We start from the raw sequence: 22639 nt of genomic DNA on the forward strand, positions 1-22639 counted from the left end.
TGGTTTTTTATTTGAGCCCATATTAGCTCGATCGGGTTTAGCTCTCAATGGTAGGGAGGGAGGAGACTACAATTATGTTCCTCTCTCGAGTCATTCCATTGACAACATATTTCTTCAAGTAAGGTATGTGTTCCTTGCAATATTGAGTAATTGGACTTTCAACATATTATCGTCTAATTCGATTCGATAATAATTAAGATTTTACTAAACTTTTATAAACTCAATTAATTATAAACCCTGGTATATTCAATATTCTGATATATTTATATAATGTAATTTGGTAATAAGGTAATTTGCTCACCAATTATATTAAGTATTTATAAATTCAAGATGACTGTCCAAACCAATACCACGTTTCATATTTTTCGGTAAATCTGACTAATAAGGCTGCATATATGTGATATTTTTCAAATCCTGATGATATAATAATATATACAGGGTATTCCATATTCGATGGTCTATTAGACGTATCTAGAGAACAAAAAAGATTAGTTTTTAATTTCGCTTACCGATGTAAATGGTTGTGATCTACGGTTTGAAAATATTTTCGTCACCAAAATGTTGCCACATCTACATGAAACAGACATCAACTTGGAAATTTCGAATGGAACACCCTATATATTATATCAAATTCAAATTCAAATTTTATTGAGTCTCTTTCCTGTTAACATTAACAGATTGGACGAGACTTCAAATGAAGAAAAAAATAAACATTGTTAAATCATATACATCATATACATCATATAAATCATACCACTCAGCAAGGAAGCCCAGAACAAAGAACAGAAAATCATTTACCAAATAGCGAACGAAAACGGATACGCTGAAAAGACAATAGATAAATTAGACAGCCAACCCAACAGACAAAACAACACAACGATGGACAACATTTACGTACGTAGGACACCAAACCAAAAAACTAACAAACATCTTCAAACCATTGAACATCAACATCACATACAAGCCAAACACGAAAATAACACAAAAAATAAACAGCTATGAAAAAGAAGAAGACAAAAACCAAAACGGGATATACAGTATACAATGCTCGGACTGCAACAAATTCTATATCGGCCAAACCAAGAAAAAACTGATCCAGAGGTACGATGCACACAAAAAGGCATACATGAACCCAATAGTATATAAATCAAACCTCGCAACACACGCCATACAAAACAAACATAACTTTCCCCCACCAGAGTACATAAAACTCACAAAACAAGTCAATAAGGGAAACCGCATGGACATTTGGGAAAACTTAAACATCCATAAATTTAACAGTCAAAAATCACTTATATATATATATATATATATATATATATATATATATATATATATATATATATATATATATATATATATATATATATAGTGTCACCATTAAAGTGCGCACCATATGGGAAACTATTTTTTCGAAAAGTCTCAATGAAGTTTAACTTCGGCACTTGTTTGTGCTTTAAATTTAACTTAAAATGATGCGGCCAACTGCGACCCACTGACGTTCAGTGTTTGTCAAATTCAACTTTTTTTTTTGAAAAAAATTGAAAAAGTGCATTTCTAGATCGAATTCAACAAAAAGTTACTTGAAAAAGTTGTGTCTACGGCAATTTTATATCCATATGCCAAATTTTATACAACTGGGATAAAGTTAACGTTTTGCTTATTTTTGACAGATATCCCCTTTATTTTAAAAAACAAGTTCGGTTAATTGTCATCAATTCATGTATACATAATAAACTCATCATGGAGTTCAACTTTTCTGATACATTTTTACTTATACGGACATTTTTAGAGAGAAATTAAAAATTTGCTATAAAAATTTTAATATGACTGGTGCAAAGTTTCAATCACTTGGCTATTTTCTTAAACAAACCTTTGATTTCGAAAAAGCAGAGGCGACTAAAAAAATGCAAATAATTTCGATAGAACTATTATTATCATTATAAATTTTAAACAACAATAATACCTATTATAGAAAATATAAATGGGTACAAAAAATTACTTATTGATCTAAATGAGGTTGTCAAACACTTATAGCCTACATTTCAGTATGTCGTCCTCCACGTTCAACACAAATTATGGTACTTCTACTGACACCTGTAACTGCATTTTTAATAAATCGGGGATTTATATTTGCACAGCACTTGCGAATGGTATTTTCCAGATATTGTATGTCAGTAAATGGTCTACTTCGGTACACTTTTTGTTTCAGGTAACCCCAAAAGAAAAAGTCTAAAGGCGTCAAGTCGGGTGATCTATCCCACACCATACATTAGTTTTAAAGGAATACTGATCACCACATTCAACTGTGAAATTGGGATTTTCTTGGGCCCACCATCGGCAATTTTGAGAACTTACCGTTCCATTTGAAGAGAAGGTTGCCTCATCTGTCCATAAAATTTTATACGGAAACTTTACATTTCCTTCTCTCTCTCCTTGAAACCAGAATGAAAACCCCAAACGGACATCAAAATCTCGTTCTTTTAATGTGTTGATAAATGTTGGCTTGTAAGCCAAAATTTATTCTTTAATAAAATTTTTCTAATACTTTCTCTCTTGTAATCGGTATTTTTTATAATATCGGTTATGCTCATTTGCCCGTGTTCAATAACTTTTAAACAAATGTTAAGTTGGGCCTCCTCATCATATTCACTTGGAGTGTGCTTTTTCTTAAATTGATTGCTACGGATCCTGTTTCTCTGAATTTCGACGTCATCCTTGACACAGTAGTATGTTGAACATTTTTTCCTGGATGCCGTTCGTTAAAAATGTTAGCTACTTGCCGGTATGGTGTATTCTCACCACATACTGAAACTATTTCTATTCTTTCCTGAAGAGACAACATTATTGCAACAATAAGTGTTAAAAATTTGACAAGTAAATAAACAACTTGACACTACCATAGCATGCAGTTTGTTTGTCAAGACCTACTTAAAAATTTTATTCAACGTGATTAAGCATCCTTACCGCCCTAGTTAGTGTTTATAAATAATCTGTAAATACTGAATATTGAAATTTTAATGTAATTTCAACTCTAGTAATTTCATTAATACTTATTGCAGTTTTTGAGTTGTGTCTGCTTTTTCAAAAATGAAAGTACTGACGTTTGTTTAAGAAAATAGCCAAGTGATTGAAACTTTGCACCAGTCATGTTAAAATTTTCATAGCACATTTTTAATTTCTCTCTAAAAATGTCCGTATAAGTAAAAATGTATCAGAAAAGTTAAACTCCATGATGAGTTTGTTATGTATACATGAATTGATGACAATTAACCGAACTTGTTTCTTAAAATAAGCAAAACGTTAACGTTATCCTAGTTGCATAAAATTTGGCATATGGATATAAAATTGCGGCAGACACAACTTTTTCAAGTAACTTTTTGTTAAATTCGATCTAGAAATTAAACTTAAAAAAAAAAAAAGTTGAATATGACAAACACTGAACGTCAGTGGGTTGCAGTTGGCCGCATCATTTTAAGTTAAATTTAAAGCACAAACAAGTGCCGAAGTTGAACTTCATTGAAACTTTTCGAAAAAAAAGTTTTCCATATGGTGCGCACTTTAGTGGTGACACTACATATATATATATATATATATATATATATATATATATATATATATATATATATATATATATAAATAGATAAGTACTTTTTGATCATTCCCATATTGATTTCAATTTAAGAGCCACCGGTAGACAGCTGTTTCAGCCTATTGGGCATCGTCAGTACCGGGCAGGCGGTCCTCGATTGAAGACAAAATGAGAAAAACCAAGAAAGTACTTGATGAAAATAGCTGCGTAAAAGTTAACTGCATTACCCTTTATATATATATATATATATATATATATATATATATATATATATATATATATAGCTGCGTAAGTTAACTGCATTAACCTTATATATATATATATATATATATATGAAGGACAAAGACTGTCCTTCATATATATATATATATATATATATATATGAGGTTGCAGTCAAGGTCAAGGATGAAAACTCTTTGCTAGTTTGTCAAGCTTTCGGAAATGTTCATTTCCTTCTTCAGGACAACTGAAAAGATGATTGTAAAAATATTTGTACAAAACGTTACAGATATAACTTACTCAACATGAGATTAATATAAAAAATTAGCAGCAAATCGAACGAAAAATAATGTTAATTTTGATATGAATCAATAAATGACAATTATTTTTTGATAACATAAAAATAATAATATGTTTTACAATCAGTCAGTTACATACTGGATGAATCAGCATAACTATATCTTCTTCGACTATCATTATCTAATTTGAATAAATAAGTATAAATTGGACTGAGATTATTTAAGTCAGTTTTTTTATTCATAGATTTTGATTATTTATTTATATGTATCATTTCTCGAAAAGAACGTTTGTAGGAATTTTGTTCATTTGGTGGTCCAATGAATTTACATGTTCTGATAATGCACATGATAAAACTTTTCTTCTGAAGTCACTTTTATGAGAGGTAATTCGACCTTTCAGAAGTCTTGAGGTCTGTCCAATATCCACTTTAAACTTTAAACTTATACTTTTCTGTATATAGGATCCGCCTCCAGTTCCTATACTTTTCTCTTCTTTACCATACATAAGTGATATGACACCCAAGTTATGCAGAATATTCAAAGATTCAAACGTAAGAATAGCTTTCAGAACCATTTTCACCATTAATAAATTATTTTCTGAACTTAAAGATAAAACTCCAATTAACCTTCAATCTTAATTAATCTATTCCATTCCATGTTCAAATTGTGGTAGTGAATATATTGGTCAAACGTCAAGATTACTCAAAGACGGAATCAGTTCACATAAAAGTGATAGTATCTAGATTATATCCTGAGAGATGTGCTCTCAGTAATCATGTCACCAAAGAAGGTCATAAAATGGACTATAATTCAACTAAAATTTTATCAACTGAAAGAAACACATCTAAAAGATTGTTTTTGGAAATGTCATTTATATTACAATCCAATAATTGCCTTAATAAAAGATCAGACATTGATCACCTCAGTGAAATCTATGCCTTTTTATTAGACATTGATAAAAATCCACATAATTTCCAAACCAACAATAATTCTGGTTTTTCATTAATATAATTTCATAACATTTTGACATTTTCTCTTAACAAACTCCAACCTCCCTATGGCAGGGTTTTACTTCCATTAAATAATTTCTTCACTTGTTTTCCTCAAGACTAATGAGGATTTTGTCATTCAATCAACATATTTGATTTTTTGGGTTTTTCCATTGAGTAACTTACAGAACAGCAGATGTCTCTGATCACACTTGCACCAGAATAGTTCCCTTTATGTTCCATAGTTTATCATCTACAAACAAACACCCCTTTTAAATAGAATTACATGACAGCTGACATTGTCAGTTGTTTTGTGCCTCTCTCTTTGTTCTTAGACCACATGGCTTTTACCGGTAATTCCATAATTTTAAAACCAATAACGATTTTTAGTAAATTTTAATTCAATATTATTCTTTGTATCCAGTGAGGTGTCTACCTGTTTTAATTTAATAACTTGTTTATTGTATTGACATGTTTCAATTGTTTCTTTTCGACACGGCCAACCTCACTAACAGTAAGTTGTGACCTTTCATATCAATAATTTTCATATTGTATCACCACCATAAAAACATTTTGTAGCTTTTCCCTGAAGATGATAATAAATTTTATCGTTTTATCGAAATATTGGAATAACTTCTACTGATCACCCAAAGATAATTCCCAAGTTTTGTTCTTAACTAGTCAGCAAAGACTGTCCTTCATATATATATATATATATATATATATATATATATATATATATATATATATATATATATATATATATATATATAGTGTCATCTCCAAAATACCAGAATATGCACCATATGGGGAACTCATTTATTAAGGGTTTTTCGACAAAAATTTATTCTTGATAAAATTTTGTGCATTCTTTAAAACTAAACATGCACTAAGAAAATACAGTGAAACACACGTAATATACGAGAAGCCTTCAAATATTTGATTTTGGGACAAGAGTAAAGTACTCTCATTTTGAAAAATCTCGGATACGTTATTTGGAATAAATTTCACTAGTTCGGACTTCCATTGTCTACTATGTAAAATGATTTGAAATCCCTGAAACAAGTAAAAAAGAATAATTAAAAAAGAATAGTTGAAAATAACAATTATATTAAGCAACAATAAACCTGAAATGAAATGATAGTGAAATAACCTACAAGTAGAAATATAATAACTGAATAAATAAAAATTGAAGGAATGAAAAAAGAAAATAATAAAAAAATTAAAAAATGTAGAGATTCCAAGTCACGTTAGTTCACGACGTTTCGATTGTTGGTATCTACAATCGTCTTCGGGTGATGACTGGACTGATTCCTCCGAGAGATGACTATTTTATAGGTCGTTGAAATACTTTCACTTTCTCTACTTTCCCTTTTCCGCTTCACTGATTCCGTGAGAGATGACCGTTTTGGCGGAAGTTGGTCATTTTTTCGTCATCATCAATGATGATGGAAAGTAGAGAAAGTGAAAGTATTTCAACGACCTATAAAATAGTCATCTCTCGGAGGAATCAGTCCAGTCATCACCCGAAGACGATTGTAGATACCAACAATCGAAACGTCGTGAACTAACGTGACTTGGAATCTCTACATTTTTTAATTTTTTTTATTATTTTCTTTTTTCATTCCTTTAATTTTTATTTATTCAATTATTATATTTCTACTTGTAGGTTATTTCACTATCATTTCATTTCAGGTTTATTGTTGCTTAATATAATTGTTATTTTCAACTATTCTTTTTTAATTATTCTTTTTTACTTGTTTCAGGGATTTCAAATCATTTTACATAGTAGACAATGGAAGTCCGAACTAGTGAAATTCATCACGAAACATTGTCAATCACCTTCAAACAAACGTTATTTGGAATAGTTGTTCAGCATTGAAAAATACATCTAGATTTGAAGTCATGTACATCATTGTACCTGCACAGTAAGAAGTCATCTAAGTAGGGTCAGACGACTTCCGAACACTTTACAAATAATCGCCAGATGATGACAAATGTGATATTGTCGAATTTTCCACAAATGTTGGAAAATTGACATAATGTGTTGGGAAAAACGATAGATAAATATTTGAAGAGATATCGTAAACGACGTAAATGGTCAGGAGTAATTTTACATATTTTTTTCCTTACTTAGTATATCACATGTTCTTCCGATAAGTAGAGTTTATATATAGCTTTGAATTCTATACCAAGAAAATATTAGTTCCTAGTTTTGAGAGGTAACGTACCTCTCATTTGAGAGGTAACGCTGATCAGGAATTGTATGGTCATATAATGATGAGGAAAACGTCCGGTAACACATGTATTGAATTAGGTACATAGCTACCAAAATCGATGAAAAGTCTGTATTAAAAAAAAAAAAGTTGATGATGAAATCTAATGAACGAATCGTCGCATTGTAGATTGAATATCAGATTATAACAAATATGGAACAGTATTGAAAGTTCCTGTGCCTTTTTTTATATCGTGCGAATTGGAGGCGGTAGAGCTATTTCAAAAACAACCACGGATATTCGCGACCTGAAAAGATATTATTCTAGTTCCTCAAAATCGGAAACTTTTGTCCAATTTAACTGACCTTGCAGGTCTTACAGTTTCCCAGATAGCAATAGTGGGATGAGCTCAAATACCGGCCTGTACATAGATCAAATATAAAATCATCAGTTCCACTTCCTTGTACCATACATTTTTTCTCGTGTATCAAAAAAATTTATTTTTTGTTTATTAGCATAAACCATTTGAGTATTTTTTGAATATATCTCCAGCTGATTCTATACCGATATTATACTGATCTATGCTGTATCATTATAATAAAGGGTTATTTTGTGTATGTGTCTTCTTCATACATAGTTGGTAATAAAATGTAACAGAGGACAAAGTGTTATTGTACCAACTATTTTTTTAGTAATCTACGTTTATTCGCTCATTCATCTCGTTCATCTTTCGATTATACAACATTATGCCTCTCAAGATATTAAAAAACATGTATAGAGAAGCCGTTTATTGTTCTATGCGGTAGCCAATTCACAAAGATTCGTGATTTTTCTGTTGGTCATTTCTTTGCTCAAATTTTAAAATACAATATACGTATAATGAGAATTTTTGGTAAGGTTCAAGACGTTAGTTGAGGTAGGAAATATTTATAAAACATTATTATATCAGAAATGTTAATTACCTGATAACTTCACGGAAGGTTCAGTGTATCGCGAGCAACACAAATAACAACAAGGGTCCTAGTTGTTTCACTTTTTTGCAGCACGTATAAGGTGCAATTTACACGAACGCCGGTGGTCGACTGGACGGTCTGCGATTGACCATGAAGGTGGGAAGCTTCGTGGGTATCCCGTCGTAGTAGACCAGACACCTCCACATGTATGTACCAACGGTACCCCGCTTTTGAATGCAAAAATACACGTCATCCAGTTCAGTGCAGTTAAAGCTGATTCTATCGAGAAGAAGCATAAATAGAACTAATTACTAATAAATAGAACTATTTATGGCTTGTTGCTGTTAATCAATGATTTTTTTATTATCATAAAATATGTAAAACATATTTCTAAACTCCTACATTTTCTCGTACCTTATTGATGTTTTCATAATAGAAGGTTTTGTGTTACTTCGTAGGCATATATTTATTATGAATAATACACATTTGTTACTGAAATATATTTAAAAGTAGCTGGAGATTTAAATTGCTGACATTCAAATTCCTACTGCCTGGTGATATTGAAAATCGATTATAAATATAGGTAGGATAAAAACTGTGAGTATAAAATGAAACTTAAAACGATAATATTGAATTAGAACAAACAATAAAACGGATTTTTATCGAAAAATCTATTTTAACATTTTAAATGACGCATTAAAATATAATGAAACAGAAATGGAAACATTTCGAATTCTTTCTTATTATTTAATATCAGTATTAAATTATATGATTTAAAGTTTCGAATGTTATAAAGAGTGCTATTCAAGAATTGTTTGCTTGTTCACCATAAGAGATAGAGAATCGGTTGGATTGTGACAAATTGAAGAGTACTTTCGAGTAATACTAACAAAATCTATAAATTTCATTCCATAAATATGGAAACATAAGAAAATTTAGAAATTTCATTTTGGATTGTATGTTTTTTATCGCAAACTATAGTCTGTTCTGAAATTAGAAAGACTACAGCAGTATATCTATTTATATTAGTGACATAGGCGTACTTCATTCAAATCATTTACGCTCAACGAATTGAATAAATGCATATACAAAATGTATTCTTGAAAAATCTCATTCATGACAAACAAAATAACAAATCATTTACGACAAATGTGGAAATATATCTAGTAGTTACCAAAACATTCTCCAACGAATAAGTATTTAGTTGAAGGGGATTGAAAAAACATTGTATTTTCAAGGTGTTATAGATATTCTTTTGAATCATACCGTCAACAGACACACTGCACCCATCAATAGGACCGTTTTGACTTTTTCCATAGCAAGAAAATATTACATTATTTTTTTGTAGGAGTTTAAAGGCCATGCTAGATGGATAAGTCTCAGTCTTAGTGATATTCTTCAGTTCACTTCGAGAGCACGTTGAATAAAAAGCTATACAACATGGAAGCTAGTTTGAAGGTGATTGACAATGTTTCGTGATGAATTTCACTTGCTCACGAAACATTGTCAATCACCTTCAAACAAACGTTGAATACCCGGTACGGACCATGGAAGCTAGTTGTTCGGGATCCGTGAAGCGTCCGAAAGTGTCAGCAATAAATATAAATGAAAAAACAATTATTATGAATGTTTAAGATTCTTCATTTATACTCTACTCAAGGCTGAGTAGAGCCTTGATGATGATAGCACGACCAGCTGTCGAAAGCGCTCGCATATAATAAACAAGAGTTATGAAGCTTCAAATCCTTTTTGTAACATATATTAATATATCTGTAATATACAAAAGGACATAATATATATATATATATATATATATATATATATATATATATATATATATATATATATATATATCTAATTATGTGACATTAGGTCAGCTATCAGAATCTTGAGCTCGAGTGATATACGTTAGTCGAATACGATGAATCCACACTTTCAGTTCTCCGATCAAAACACCCTCGATCAGATTCCTTCACACATTCTCTGGATTCGCAACCACCACACGATTTTTCAGAGTTTCCGGTGTTACAATTTTCAGAACATGAAGTATCGGTGGCAATTCAATCTTTCCACTCTGGTTCTGTTGGTAGTTTAGATTCTTTCCGCCCTAGCCATATGCAAGACCTCATTAGTCACAGCTCTAGAAATTCAGAACAGAAACTTCTTTCTTCTGCAATAAAATTATGTAACTTCATTTTTACTGGAAGGGTTTCTCCAGAAATTTGTCCTATACTTTTTGGCGCTTCAGTGTGTGCTCTTCGGAAAAAATATGAAGGAGTAAGACCGATTGCCGTCGGTACTTTTTATCGTCGATTGGTAGCTAAACTTGGTTGTATGAGGATTAAAGACGAACTAGGATCGATGTTACGTCCACTACAGTTTGGTTTCGGTACTGCAGGTGGATGTGAAGCTGCTGCTCATGCTGCTCGTAGATATATTGATCTTCATCCAAATCCCGATTCAAAAATTTTCCTGAAAATAGACTTCAAAAATGCCTTCAACATGATTGACAGAAACATCATGCTTCGTAAGGTTGAAGATTCGTTTCCAGGATTATATCCCTTCTCAAGTCAGTGTTATAGATCAGCTTCTTATTTGAGTTTTGGTGAACATTTGATTATGTCTGAGAGAGGTGTTAAACAAGGTGATCCCTTAGGACCTGCTTTTTTTGTCTGACCATCAACAAACTCACTAGAAGCTTATCATCCGAATTTAATTGTTGGTATTTGGACGATGGCTCAATCGCTGGTGATGAAAACAGTGTTTCAAAGGATTTAGAAAAAATCATTGATTATTCAAAACATGTTGGACTTGAACTAAATTTTGAAAAATGCGAGTTGATTACTCTTTCAACTGCGAATAATATTTCCGAATCTACCATTTTGAAATTGGCTCCTGGCATAAGAATTTTGGAAAAGTCTAAATGGAGTCTTCTGGGTGCTCCTCTTTCTAAAGATTCACTTTCAGAACATCTTCGAGATAAACGGGAATTACTCAAATTGCTGACCACCAGATTGAATGAACTTCCAAAACACATTGCATTTTTCTTTTGAAAAATTGTTTGGCGATTCCAAAACTCATGTACGCCCTCAGATGTTCCTCCACTTGGTCAAGTCAGTTAGAGCTTGACGAATTTGATAATTTACTCCGCAACACGACGGAATATGTTACAAACAATCATTTCAATAATGATTCATGGCTTCAAGCAACGCTTTCTGTAAACCTCGGCGGACTAGGGCTACGTTCGGCTTCTTCCGTAGCTTTACCAGCTTTTCTGTCATCAGTCAATAGTGTTTCTGATCTTATCGATTCCATCCTTCCTTCCATATTTTTCAATAGCCAAGACGTTTTTTTCATACTGAAGGTGAATCACTTTGGCATGCCGCAACTAATATATTATAACTGATGTTTTTGAATTACAAATTATTATTTATTCTATTTATTCCGGGTCGAAGAACGAAATTTTATATTCTTTTAGAAAAGTCAGACGTCTTTCAAAAACTTTACTTTTTTTTTCAACAACTCATATTTTCACATCAACCTTGATCACTACTAACAAATGTCAACTAAAAACGATATACAGGGTGTAATCACATAACAATGATAAATCTATAACATTCTCCCCCTTAGTAATTGAATAACAAATTACTACTATTTTATAACATCTAAAACGATGAGTCTTGAAACTGGTCGTCGAAAAATCGTGCCACTACTATTCTTCATATCGACGATCCTGATTTTACCATCTTTGGCAGAATAAACTTCGTTGATAATACCTCTCTGCCAAATATTTCTGGGTCCATTTGGATCTACCATTAAAACAACATCTCCTACACTGACAGATTTTGAATCACCATGCCATTTTGATCTCCTGATCAAACTTGGCAAATACTCCTTTGTCCATCTGAACCAGAATAAATCAGATAATTTCTGTGCAGCACGCCAACTGGACATCAAATTCATATCCCTATCGCTGGTTTCGGTACAGGAGAGTGCAGCATACGACGGACCGATGAGAAAGTGATTAGGAGTCAATGCCTCTGTATCTTCAGAGTCCAACGAAACATATGTTAAAGGCCTAGAATTTAAAATATTTTCGCATTCAATCAAAAAAGTTCTCAGAATATGTTCTGGATAGTACTTTGATTTTAAAATTTCTTTTAAAACCTTTTTTATACTTTGAATAAGTCGTTCCCAACATCCTTCCATGTGAGGTCCTAGAGGAGGATTTAAAACCCATTTAATTTTTTTCATTGCACAAAATCGTAGTATTTCATCCTGGTTCAACTTCTTCAGTTCTTGAGATATTTCCTTTTCAGCTCCTATAAAGTTTTCACCATTATCACTATATAATTCCTCAGGAAATCCTCTCCGACATCCAAACTGACGAAGTACATTGATAAATGAATTCGTACTCAAATCATGTGCTATTTCAAGATGAATAGCTCGAGTGATCATACAGGTGAAAATAACACCATATCTTTTTTCTCGGCTCCTCTTGACTGATACTTCTAAAGGTCCGAAATAGTCAACGCCTGTTTTAATGAAGGCCCTGATTGTGGGTTCAATTCTGCAAGGGGGTAGTTGTCCCATCATTGGGATTCTTGGTAAAGCTCTTTGATTTTTACAATGTTGACAGCTGTTCCAAGCACTTCTTACCGCTTGCCTCATTCTTAATATCCAAAATCCCATTCGCAGATTATTCACTACCATTTCTTGACCATGGTGGTGAACCATTTCATGATAATGTTGGATCAGAAGTTTAGTTATTCTGTGGTTATGATCTAAAACTATAGGACGTTTTGCAGAGTCGGTCAACTGAATTGACTGGTCCAGTCTTCCACTGAGCCGTATGAGTCCATCATCCTCAGAATAACTACAAGAAAGAGTGTAAAGTCGACTTTTACTTCTGATGGGCATTTAATTTCTAAGAAATGTCATCTCTTCATTGAATGAATCCAACTGAATTTTACTGAAAAGATGAACTTCAGCTTTGCAAATTTCCTCTGCAGTTAATTCGGACTTGAATTTACTGTGATTCTTAATAATTTCATAAAACCTAATGACATAGGCTGTAGCACGTAACAATCTCTTCCATTCAGAGAACCTATTCGGGACAGGCACTATGAGATTATCTTGAATGAAATGATAGAATACAAATTCGCAAGGTCTTTCTTCCAGATGATCAATATTTACTTCCCTTTCCATTTTTTCTTTTGGCCACTGATCTGGTGATAATATTAAGAAATCTGTTCCAGTAATCCATCTCCGGTTATTATCGTTAAACGTAATTTTTTCCAATCTCTTCGTAGCTTCATCAGCCACATTTTCTTTGGAATTGATGTATTTCCATTCTGAAGAATTCGTCAAGTCCTGTATTTCTCCTAGTCTCTGGGCAACAAAAACTTTGAATCTTCTAGCTTCAGACCGTATCCAATACAAAACCGTTTTCGAGTCGCTCCAGTACCAAATAGCTGAAATTTCCATGTCTAAGGTTTTCTTCAAGAAATGTCCTAGGCGCGCTCCCATCAGTGCAGCTTGTAACTCTAACCTAGGAATGGAAAGGGGTTTTAAAGGTGCCACTCGTGTCTTAGCAGTGATAAAACTTGTCTCAACTTTCTCTCCTTGTTGAATTCTTAAGTAGGCTACAGCTGCGTAACATTTTTCAGAGGCATCGCAGAATATGTGGAGTTGATCCTCACTTTTTTGTCTAGCCAAAGTGAAGTATTGTCTGTGAATCTTGAAATCGTGGATAGTTTTCAAATCTGCAATCCACAGTTGCCACTTTTCATCCATACAATCTGAAATTTCATCATCCCAGCCAATTTGACTTCTCCAGATGTCCTGTAGTAAAATCTTCCCTTGAATTAAAAAAATTGCCAGAAATCCTAATGGATCAAAGATGGACATCAAAACTTTCAAGATTTTCCAACAGGTCGTCTTAGGTGTTCCAAAATATCGCTGTCAATTTTCTGAAATTTTGTTTGAAAGCTGAACGTGTCGTCATGAGGATTCCAAAAAACTCCTAAAATTCTTTCCAATACGAATTCTCCATTCTTTTCCATATTCTTTCCACCTGAAGCTAAGAGTGAAACATCAATACTTTGGCTGATTTTTTCATGATTCGTGATCCAGTTACAAATGACAAAACCTCCTGCTTTGTGTACATGAATCACATCCTTAATAAGACTTATTGACTCTTCGAGTGTGTCTGCCGATCCCAAATAATCATCCATATAGTGTTGTTGTATGATGGCAGTTGCTGCTTCTGGAAATTCTTCTCTGAAGTCTTCGGCATTTCTGTTTTTAGCCTTCTGGGCTAAGCAAGGTCCACAGGTCGATCCAAAAAATACGACAACAATTTCATATGTATCAGGTTCAATTCGTCGATCTTTACCTCGCCATAATATTCGTTGTGCAGAGCAATCTTCCGGTCTTACTTTAACTTGCAAAAACATTTCTTTTATATCAGCAGTGAATGCATATTTTTTAATTCTAAAATTCAACAGAATATCATTCATGGAGTTATACAAATCGGGACCTGTCAATAAATTATCATTGAGGCTCACACCGTGACTTCTGACTGAAGCATCAAAGACAATTCTTAATTTATTTGGTTTGTTTACATTTGTTACCCCGAAATGTGGCAAATACCATGTTTTCTCATTCACATTATTTGCTTCTTTTTTTGTCAACTTCTTGATATAACCTTTCTTCTCCATGTCTTGAATTTTTTCGCAATATATTTCACCGTACTTCTCATCTCTATCCATTTTTCGTTCAATATAGTTCAGTCTTTTTAGCGCATTTGTTCTGCTTTCAGGAAGAACAATGTTATCTTTTTTCCATAGAAGTCCTGTTTCAAATCTCTCTCCACTTCGTTTCATTGTTGTGTCCAAAATATGCTGTGCTCTCTTATCTTCAATCGACAAAACTTTATCAGACATACTTTGAACAGTTTCCAATTTCCAATTTTCTTTAACCATTTCGTGTAGAATATCCAAATCATCCTTCTCATTTCGAAGATCGTGGGTACTGATATGACAGACGATATGTTCATTTCTACTGGAGACATCCAAATTTCCATGAATTACCCATTCCAATAATGTTTTGCTCAGGGCGGGTCCATTCCATGGTCCAGAAATGAGTTTTCTGTTGACTAGAAGTGGCCAATTATCTTGTCCGATGAGTATCCTGGGTTGAGCATCTTTCAACGGTGAAATCTTGTCCTGGATGTATGGATACTTCATCCTGATTTTATCGAAATCTACTATCTGCGAGGGAAGAGAAAGTTTCGTTGTTCGTACATGGCGCATCTGAAAATTGGGACCATTGTCTTTGGAACTAATAGTAAATGAAACAACTTTAGAATCATTTTGTTGATGAAACAAATCGTCATTAGTCCATTGTAGAGAAAGACTTTGTATGGGACCGTCAAGACCAAGATAATTTGCAAATTCTTCATCTATTAAAGAAATTGTTGATGCGTCATCCAAAAGTGCATAAGTTTCGGCTGTTTTGTTTCGACAAGTGACAACTACCGGTAAAATTTTCAGTAGAACGGATTTATTATTGAAAACGTGAGAATTTGTTCCAACAATGGCAGAGTCATCAACATTATTGGCTTCATTAATAGTCTGAGGAACGTCTTTATGTTATTACATACATTTATTACATTTATTACACTTATGATGAAACTTTGGACATTGTTGGACTCCACATACCTTTCGTTTTCTGCATTGCTTTAGATTATGATAAAAACTCAAACAAGAAAAGCATATCTTATTTTCCGTTATTATTGACCACCTACCATCTACTGGCATTGACTTGAATTCAGAACACTCTGTAAGATGATGTACATTTTTCTTACAGCAAATACAAGATTTTTTGCTCGTTGCTAAAGTAACTCCTTTTTTGACATATTTTGATTTTGACGTATTTTCCTGAATGTCATATTTTGTAATTTGAATTTGACTAGCCGCATTTGCCTTTTCATCAAGCCACTTTCCTAATTCTACTAGTTTGAATCGTGGTTTTTCTAACTTAGAAAGGTGTTCTACCCATGATAGCTGATATGAGGTTGGTAATTTACTCATTATTTCATTCACTAGAATTGAATTATGTAAATGTTCTTCCTCATTGAGCGATTCTATAGTAGCTACAAAATTTTTGATTTCATCACAAAACTCTATGAATAACTCAAGCTTTTCTTCTCTCACGGGTGGAAATTTCTTTATTTTCTCTAACAACATCATTATTATATGATCTGGCCGACCAAAACGATTTTTCAGTAAATCAATAACTTTGTCAACATTTTGTGGCATTATTAAAAGGGATTGAACAATTTTTTTGGCATTTCCTTTTAGGCACTTCTGTAGTCTAGATTGATTTTCCTCGTTTGAAAATCCACAAATAGCGTTAGAATTATTATAATGATAAATAAAATTGGGCCATTCACTTGGATTTCCGTCAAAAATGGGAAGTTCTCGTGGCAGAGATTGCCTTGTTAATATTTTTGTCATCTGAGGAAGAGTCATTTGATACATATTGTTATGAAAGAAAGGGGTAGAATACTTTTCCGGACTATTTTTAGAATGAGAATCTCTTACCAATTCATCTTCTTTTACCATAAATATCGAATGCTTATCATCACCGTCATGCCCGTTTGTCCATGGAGTTTTACCGTCGATCCAATCTTCCACGTTAGGCTTTTGGGACTGATGCATTGACATTGACTCACTTTCATCACTATTCTCTTCAATTTCTGCTACTTTCAGGGCTAGTTCTAGATCTATAAGCTCTTTTTCTAATGTTTTCTTCTTTATTGCCGTTTCGATTTCCAATTTCTTCAGTCTTGAAGCTTGATTACTCCTACTGCTTCCTTTTAGTTTGGAAGGAGATTTTCTGGTTGCTCCTTGACCTTCAACTGCTGTCACGACTACATCAGATTTAGCCTCTAGCTTCTCTTTCTTTTCTTTCAATCTTTGACTGTACCTCAGGTTTTGAACAGATTTGCTTGCATTCATGCTATCCATGGTGTTGTTTCTTTGCATATCTCGAAGGACCATATGTTTTTGAATAACAAATTATTATTTAATCCGGCTCGAAGGACCATATGTTTTTGAATTACAAATTATTATTTATTCCGGGTCGAAGAACGAAATTTTATATTCTTTTAGAAAAGTCAGACGTCTTTCAAAAACTTTACTTTTTTTTTCAACAACTCATATTTTCACATCAACCTTGATCACTACTAACAAATGTCAACTAAAAACGATATACAGGGTGTAATCACATAACAATGATAAATCTATAACAACTGATAAACTTCTGAAATCTACAAGTGTATATGATAAAGCTCGACTGGAAGCAGCAATGATCAAGGAATCGGGTGTTTGCCTGAATGCTCCACCTGTTGCATCTCTTGCAACACTATTAGACGATGAATCTTTCAGAATAGCAGTAGGACTTAGGATGGGTTCATCTATTTGTGTTCATCATACTTGTGTTTGCGGTAGTATAGTTGATGAGAAAGGTACACATAGTTTGAGTTGTAGGAGAAGTGCAAGGCGTACATCTCGACATCACCAAGTGAACGACATATTGAAAAGAGCTATGTTGTCAGCTGATGTTCCTGCAATTCTGGAATCCTTAGGTACCACTCGAGATGATGGTAAACGACAAGATGGTATGTCTCTCATACCATGAAAATACGGTAAACCTGTGGTATGGGACTTCACTTGGGTTGACATGGTCGCGGCTTCCCATCTAGCCGGAAGTTCGAGTCTGCTGGAACTGCAGCATTGTCTGGCGAGAAATTGAAAAGAAAAAATACCAAAATCTTGGTAACAACTATCTGTTCCATCCAGTAGCGGTTAAAACTTTTGGTGTTTATGGCCCGGAGTCTCTGTTATTCGTCCATGAACTCGAAAGGAGAATAGGCCAAGCAATGCTGGATATTCATCAGTCACCTATCAAGGTTAATCCACAAGTGATTGATTCACCTTCTTTTTTTTCAGTGCGGTCAATGGACTTTGGTGTCATTCTTGCCCCCCAAAATATGAGTTGCAGTCCTCGTAGTTCAGGTTCCCTTTCAGTGGAAGAGCTTCATGAAGCAAGAGTCGAATCGATCCCTCTACGAAACCCTTCTTCACTTGGAAGGATCGATCGCAGCTTGAGAAATGGTTCTTATGGAGATTATGTGTAACATGTTCTTCCTTACGAATCAGTAGAGAGTTGTTCTGAAAATCTAGAGGAGAAAATTGGATTTAATAATTTAGGAACACTTGCTACATGAATAGCATTTTACAAGTGTTGTTCATGACGAAGAATTTCAAGAACGAGGTTTTAATGATGAACGAGAACGGGAATGTTTCCTACTTATTCATCATACTCAAACACCTGTTCATGCAGCTGCAGTTTCGTAAGAATGTATCATCTTTTCTTCCAACCGATTTCCTGGAGTCTTTGAAGTCCACTAGATACTCGTTAGGACAACAAGAGGATTGTTCCGAATTCTTGGGGTTCTTGTTGAATACTCGTGAGTATTGAACAAGATAGAAATATCCGTGAGAACTTCAGATTTAACATTTCAAACCTTAACGGTAAGAAGAGGTTAACTGAGAAAAAGAACTCAGGTAAAATCCAACAACAATATTCAAAGTAGGTAGTGAGTGGGTAAGGACATTCTACTTCCGAACAGGTAACGAACATCATTTTACCAGTATAGTAGGTAGCGGATCGATTAGGGTCGACCGACTTTCGAACACCTAACAGAGTAATTTCCAGCCTATTGGGCATAGTCAGTACCGGGCAGGCGGTCCTCGATTGAATACAAAATGTGAACAACCAAGAAAAGTACTCAATGAAAATAACTGTGTAAACGCAAGCGAGACGTAAGTGGAACCACCTATTGGTGTGACACCCAAGTCAACTTGCCAAGTTTTTATGTTTGTGTTGGTGGTTTGACCAATCAACCGACAAATGCGGTGGCAGAAATTTGGGAAGCTAACCTGAAATGCCATCGGAAAATGAATCCACATGTTTTTTGAATTGATATGAAATCAAGAAAGGTTAATGCAGTCAAGCTGCTGGGAAATAATTCCATAAAAATCAAAAGATGAATAGATAAGTACTTTTTTTATCATTCCCGTATTGATTTCAATTTAAGAGCCACCGGTAGACAGCTGTTTCAGCCTATTGGGCATCGTCAGTACCGGGCAGGCAGTCCTCGATTGAAGACAAAATGTGAACAACCAAGAAAAGTACTTAATAAAAATAACTGCGTAAACGCAAGCGAGACATAAGTGGAACCACCTATTTATGTGACACCCAAGTCAACTTGCCAAGTTTTTATGTCAGTGTTGGTGGTTCGACCAATCAACCGACAACTGCGGTAGCAGAAATTTGGGAAGCTAACTTGAAATACCATCGGAAAACGAATCCACATGTTTCTTGAATTGATATGAAATCGAGAAAGGTTAATTCAGTCAAGCTGCTGGGAAATAATTCCATGAAAATCAAAAGATGAATAAGTAAGTACTATTTTGATCATTTCCATATGGATTTTAATTTATGAGCCACCGGTAGACAGTTGTTTCAGCCTATACGTGTAGTATACGTTCTATCTTTCAATTTAGTATTCGAATTCTTTATAATTTTATTATTTTTTTAGTAGATTTTGATATTTCCTTCATTATGAAAAATTTTTATGATATTTGAAGATGAATTTCCAAGGTTAGGTCTAGATTTATGAGAAATATTGATAGGTGCACTATCATTACATACATTTCTGTTGATTACATCGGAATTTGTATTACTGCCAGTATTGAAAATTATTTTATTGAGAAGTTTTCTGGGATAAGAATTTCCAATCAATATGTCTCTAAGAAGTCTGAGATTTTTTTGCTTGAGGGAAGGGTGTACTAATTTTTCTATTCTTTTTTCAAACAGAATATTGAATTAATTTCAACTGAATTTTTATGAAAGAAATAGTAATTGATATATCTTCCTGAATTATTGTACATTTCTACAGTCGCTAAGATTACCTACTATACCGGGTGTCCCACATTTTATGTGACAGGCAATATCTGGTTTGTTGAAGGAGATACACAAAAATGTTTCATACAAAAGTTTGAGGAGTTCATGAGAGCTATATTTTGATATGATTTTTAAATATACAGGGTGGTTGGTGCAGGTGCTACAGACCAAAATTCCATTTTGTAAAATAGAACGCCCTGTATATCATTACATATTCAGATGCTACGTTAAATTCTGATATCATTTCATGTTTGGTTTTTGAAATTCGGTTACGGCGTTGTTGAGTTATTGCTTAAAATGTAAAGTCTTGAGAACGACTATTATTTTTAAAAATATCTCATACAATTATTCTCTCTGCATCAGATCACATGAAAATTAGTCAAAATTTTGGGTGTTCGAAGTAATGGTTTCAATTTTGAGTTGTGGAATTCAGTCAGGAATCATTTTGAATATGAAACAATTGCGAAATTGAAAGAGGTGTATTCGAAAACAAATCTTCAATTAATAATAATGTAAATAATATAACTTGATAAATCATTTCATAAGAATGGTAGTTACCTAGAAATAAGTCATAAAAATTGTTCAAAGTGATGCCCATTAGATATTATACAGGCTTCGAAACGTCGAATCACTTCTCTCGTACAAGTCGCTCTTATAATATCAGGCGTAATATCACTGCACTGCACTGCACTGCACTGCACTGAAAATGAAAATTCGACTAGCGAGTCGAATTTTCAGTTTCAGATCATCCACATTCAAAGGGGGAGTAGTGAAAACAATATCTTTTAAATAACCCCATAGGAAAAAATCAAGCGGTGATAAATATGGGGAACGAGCCGGCCACCGAATTGGACCCTTATTACCAATCCATCTATTTGGGTACGTTCTATCCAGATATTCAGTAACAACCTGTGAATTGTGAGGAGGAGCACCATCTTGTTGCCACCAAATTCCTTGTCGTTCTGCTATGGGAATATCTTCCATCAACTGGATCAAATCATTTTCTAGAAAATGTAAATATCGCAATCCATTGAGATTTTCATTGAAAAAGTAAGGTCCTATGATGCGGCCATTGAACAATCCACACCATACATTAATACCCCAATAGTGACTGTTATGTCGATTCACAACTCCATTATTGTGGAATCGCGATTCATCGCTCCACAAAATTTGACTGAATATGTTAGGACTTTCATGTAATATTACCTGAATACAAGCAATGAATTCAAGTCGTCGTTCAAAGTCCGTGGGTTTCAAACCTTGTACCAACTGAATTTTGAATGGGTGGTATTTATTTTCTTTCAGAATTCTCTGTACATTAGATTTACTCACACCGACTTCTTCTGCAAGAGTACGGATAGAAACATGTGGATGAATAATAATATAAGCCAACACATTGATCTCTAAATCTTCAGTTCAAACAGATCTCGTATGATGACGATGCTTTATAGTAGAAGGAAATGACCCAGTGCGCAATTTTTCTACAACTCTCGAAAAAGTCATTCGTGACGGAATGGGTCTGTCTGGAAAACGTTCTTGGTATAGACGTTGTGCTTGACGGCAGTTTTTCTGACATTCCCCAAAAATTAATAACATATCAATGCAATCACTTGGACAAAACGCGAAAGGCATACTGGAGTTTTCGCACAAAGAACACAGTTACTGTTTTGCAAAGAATCACTGAATCGAACTGACAAGTAGATACAATTCAACAACATTTGTTACTATGGCATCAACAAGCATAAGCTACTTGATGAAATTGTGCAATATAAAGCAATTCACCCTCAAGTTAGTCACATTCTCAAGAATTTCAATATTATATTCAACTGATATCGATATCGTATCGTAGAGGTGAGAATAATGGTTTGTATTCAGTAGTAGTCTAGTTCAATTTAATAAAAGATATAGACTGGATTCGTGTACGAGTAAATACGTTTTTTTGAAACTTTATATTTAAGGAAAAGTGCAATAACTCAACAACGCCGTAACCGAATTTCAAAAACCAAACATGAAGTGATATCAGAATTTAACGTAGCATCTGAATATGTAATGATATACAGGGCGTTCTATTTTAAAAAATGGAATTTTGATCTGTAGCACCTACACCAAACACCCTGTATATTTAAAAATCATATCAAAATATAGCTCCCATAAACTCCTAAAACTTTTGTATGAAACATTTTTGTGTATCTCCTTCAACAAACCAGATATTGCCTGTCACATAAAATGTGGGACACCCGGTATATACAGAGAGAGATTTTATCGAGTGTGTATGATACAAATCAAAAATGTAACAAATAGTGGACATTACACTCCAAAAAGGGAGGCAAAC

The 22639-nt window shown here is 33.6% G+C and overlaps 2 protein-coding genes across 2 annotated transcripts in view; both read right to left on the bottom strand.

The window, feature by feature from the left end:
* The window catches only part of LOC111508923 (uncharacterized), a 167125-nt gene extending 158689 nt beyond the window's left edge, over positions 1-8436 (bottom strand). The window contains exon 1 of the mRNA XM_074184679.1: positions 8278-8436. The gene's annotated coding sequence lies outside the window, so the exon portion shown is untranslated. The remainder of the gene's footprint in view (positions 1-8277) is intronic.
* Positions 8437-11919: 3483 nt separating this feature from the next.
* Positions 11920-17303, bottom strand: LOC141486539 (uncharacterized). The gene is made up of 4 exons (XM_074184665.1): positions 15993-17303; positions 14372-15905; positions 13232-14129; positions 11920-13144 (listed from the first exon to the last, which is right to left on the bottom strand). The coding sequence occupies exons 1-4, from the start codon at positions 17301-17303 to the stop codon at positions 11920-11922; spliced, it is 4968 nt and encodes a 1655-aa protein (XP_074040766.1).
* Between the last annotated feature and the right edge of the window lie 5336 nt (positions 17304-22639).

This window comes from Leptinotarsa decemlineata, unplaced genomic scaffold (assembly GCF_025532065.1).
Source record: "Leptinotarsa decemlineata unplaced genomic scaffold, Ldec_3_MD MMD2_tig00026358_RagTag_RagTag, whole genome shotgun sequence".
NCBI classification, from domain to species: Eukaryota; Metazoa; Arthropoda; class Insecta; order Coleoptera; family Chrysomelidae; genus Leptinotarsa; species Leptinotarsa decemlineata.

Excerpts from the sequence above, each read along its gene's own strand:
- LOC141486539 (XM_074184665.1), bottom strand. The coding sequence starts at position 17,303 with ATGGATAGCATGAATGCAAGCAAATCTGTTCAAAACCTGAGGTACAGT. Across the intron at positions 15,906-15,992 it reads AGCAATGCAGAAAACGAAAG|ACTATTAATGAAGCCAATAA; the intron begins GTATGTGGAGTC and ends GACGTTCCTCAG. Across the intron at positions 13,145-13,231 it reads CATCTTTTCAGTAAAATTCA|TTATTCTGAGGATGATGGAC; the intron begins GTTGGATTCATT and ends TCTTTCTTGTAG.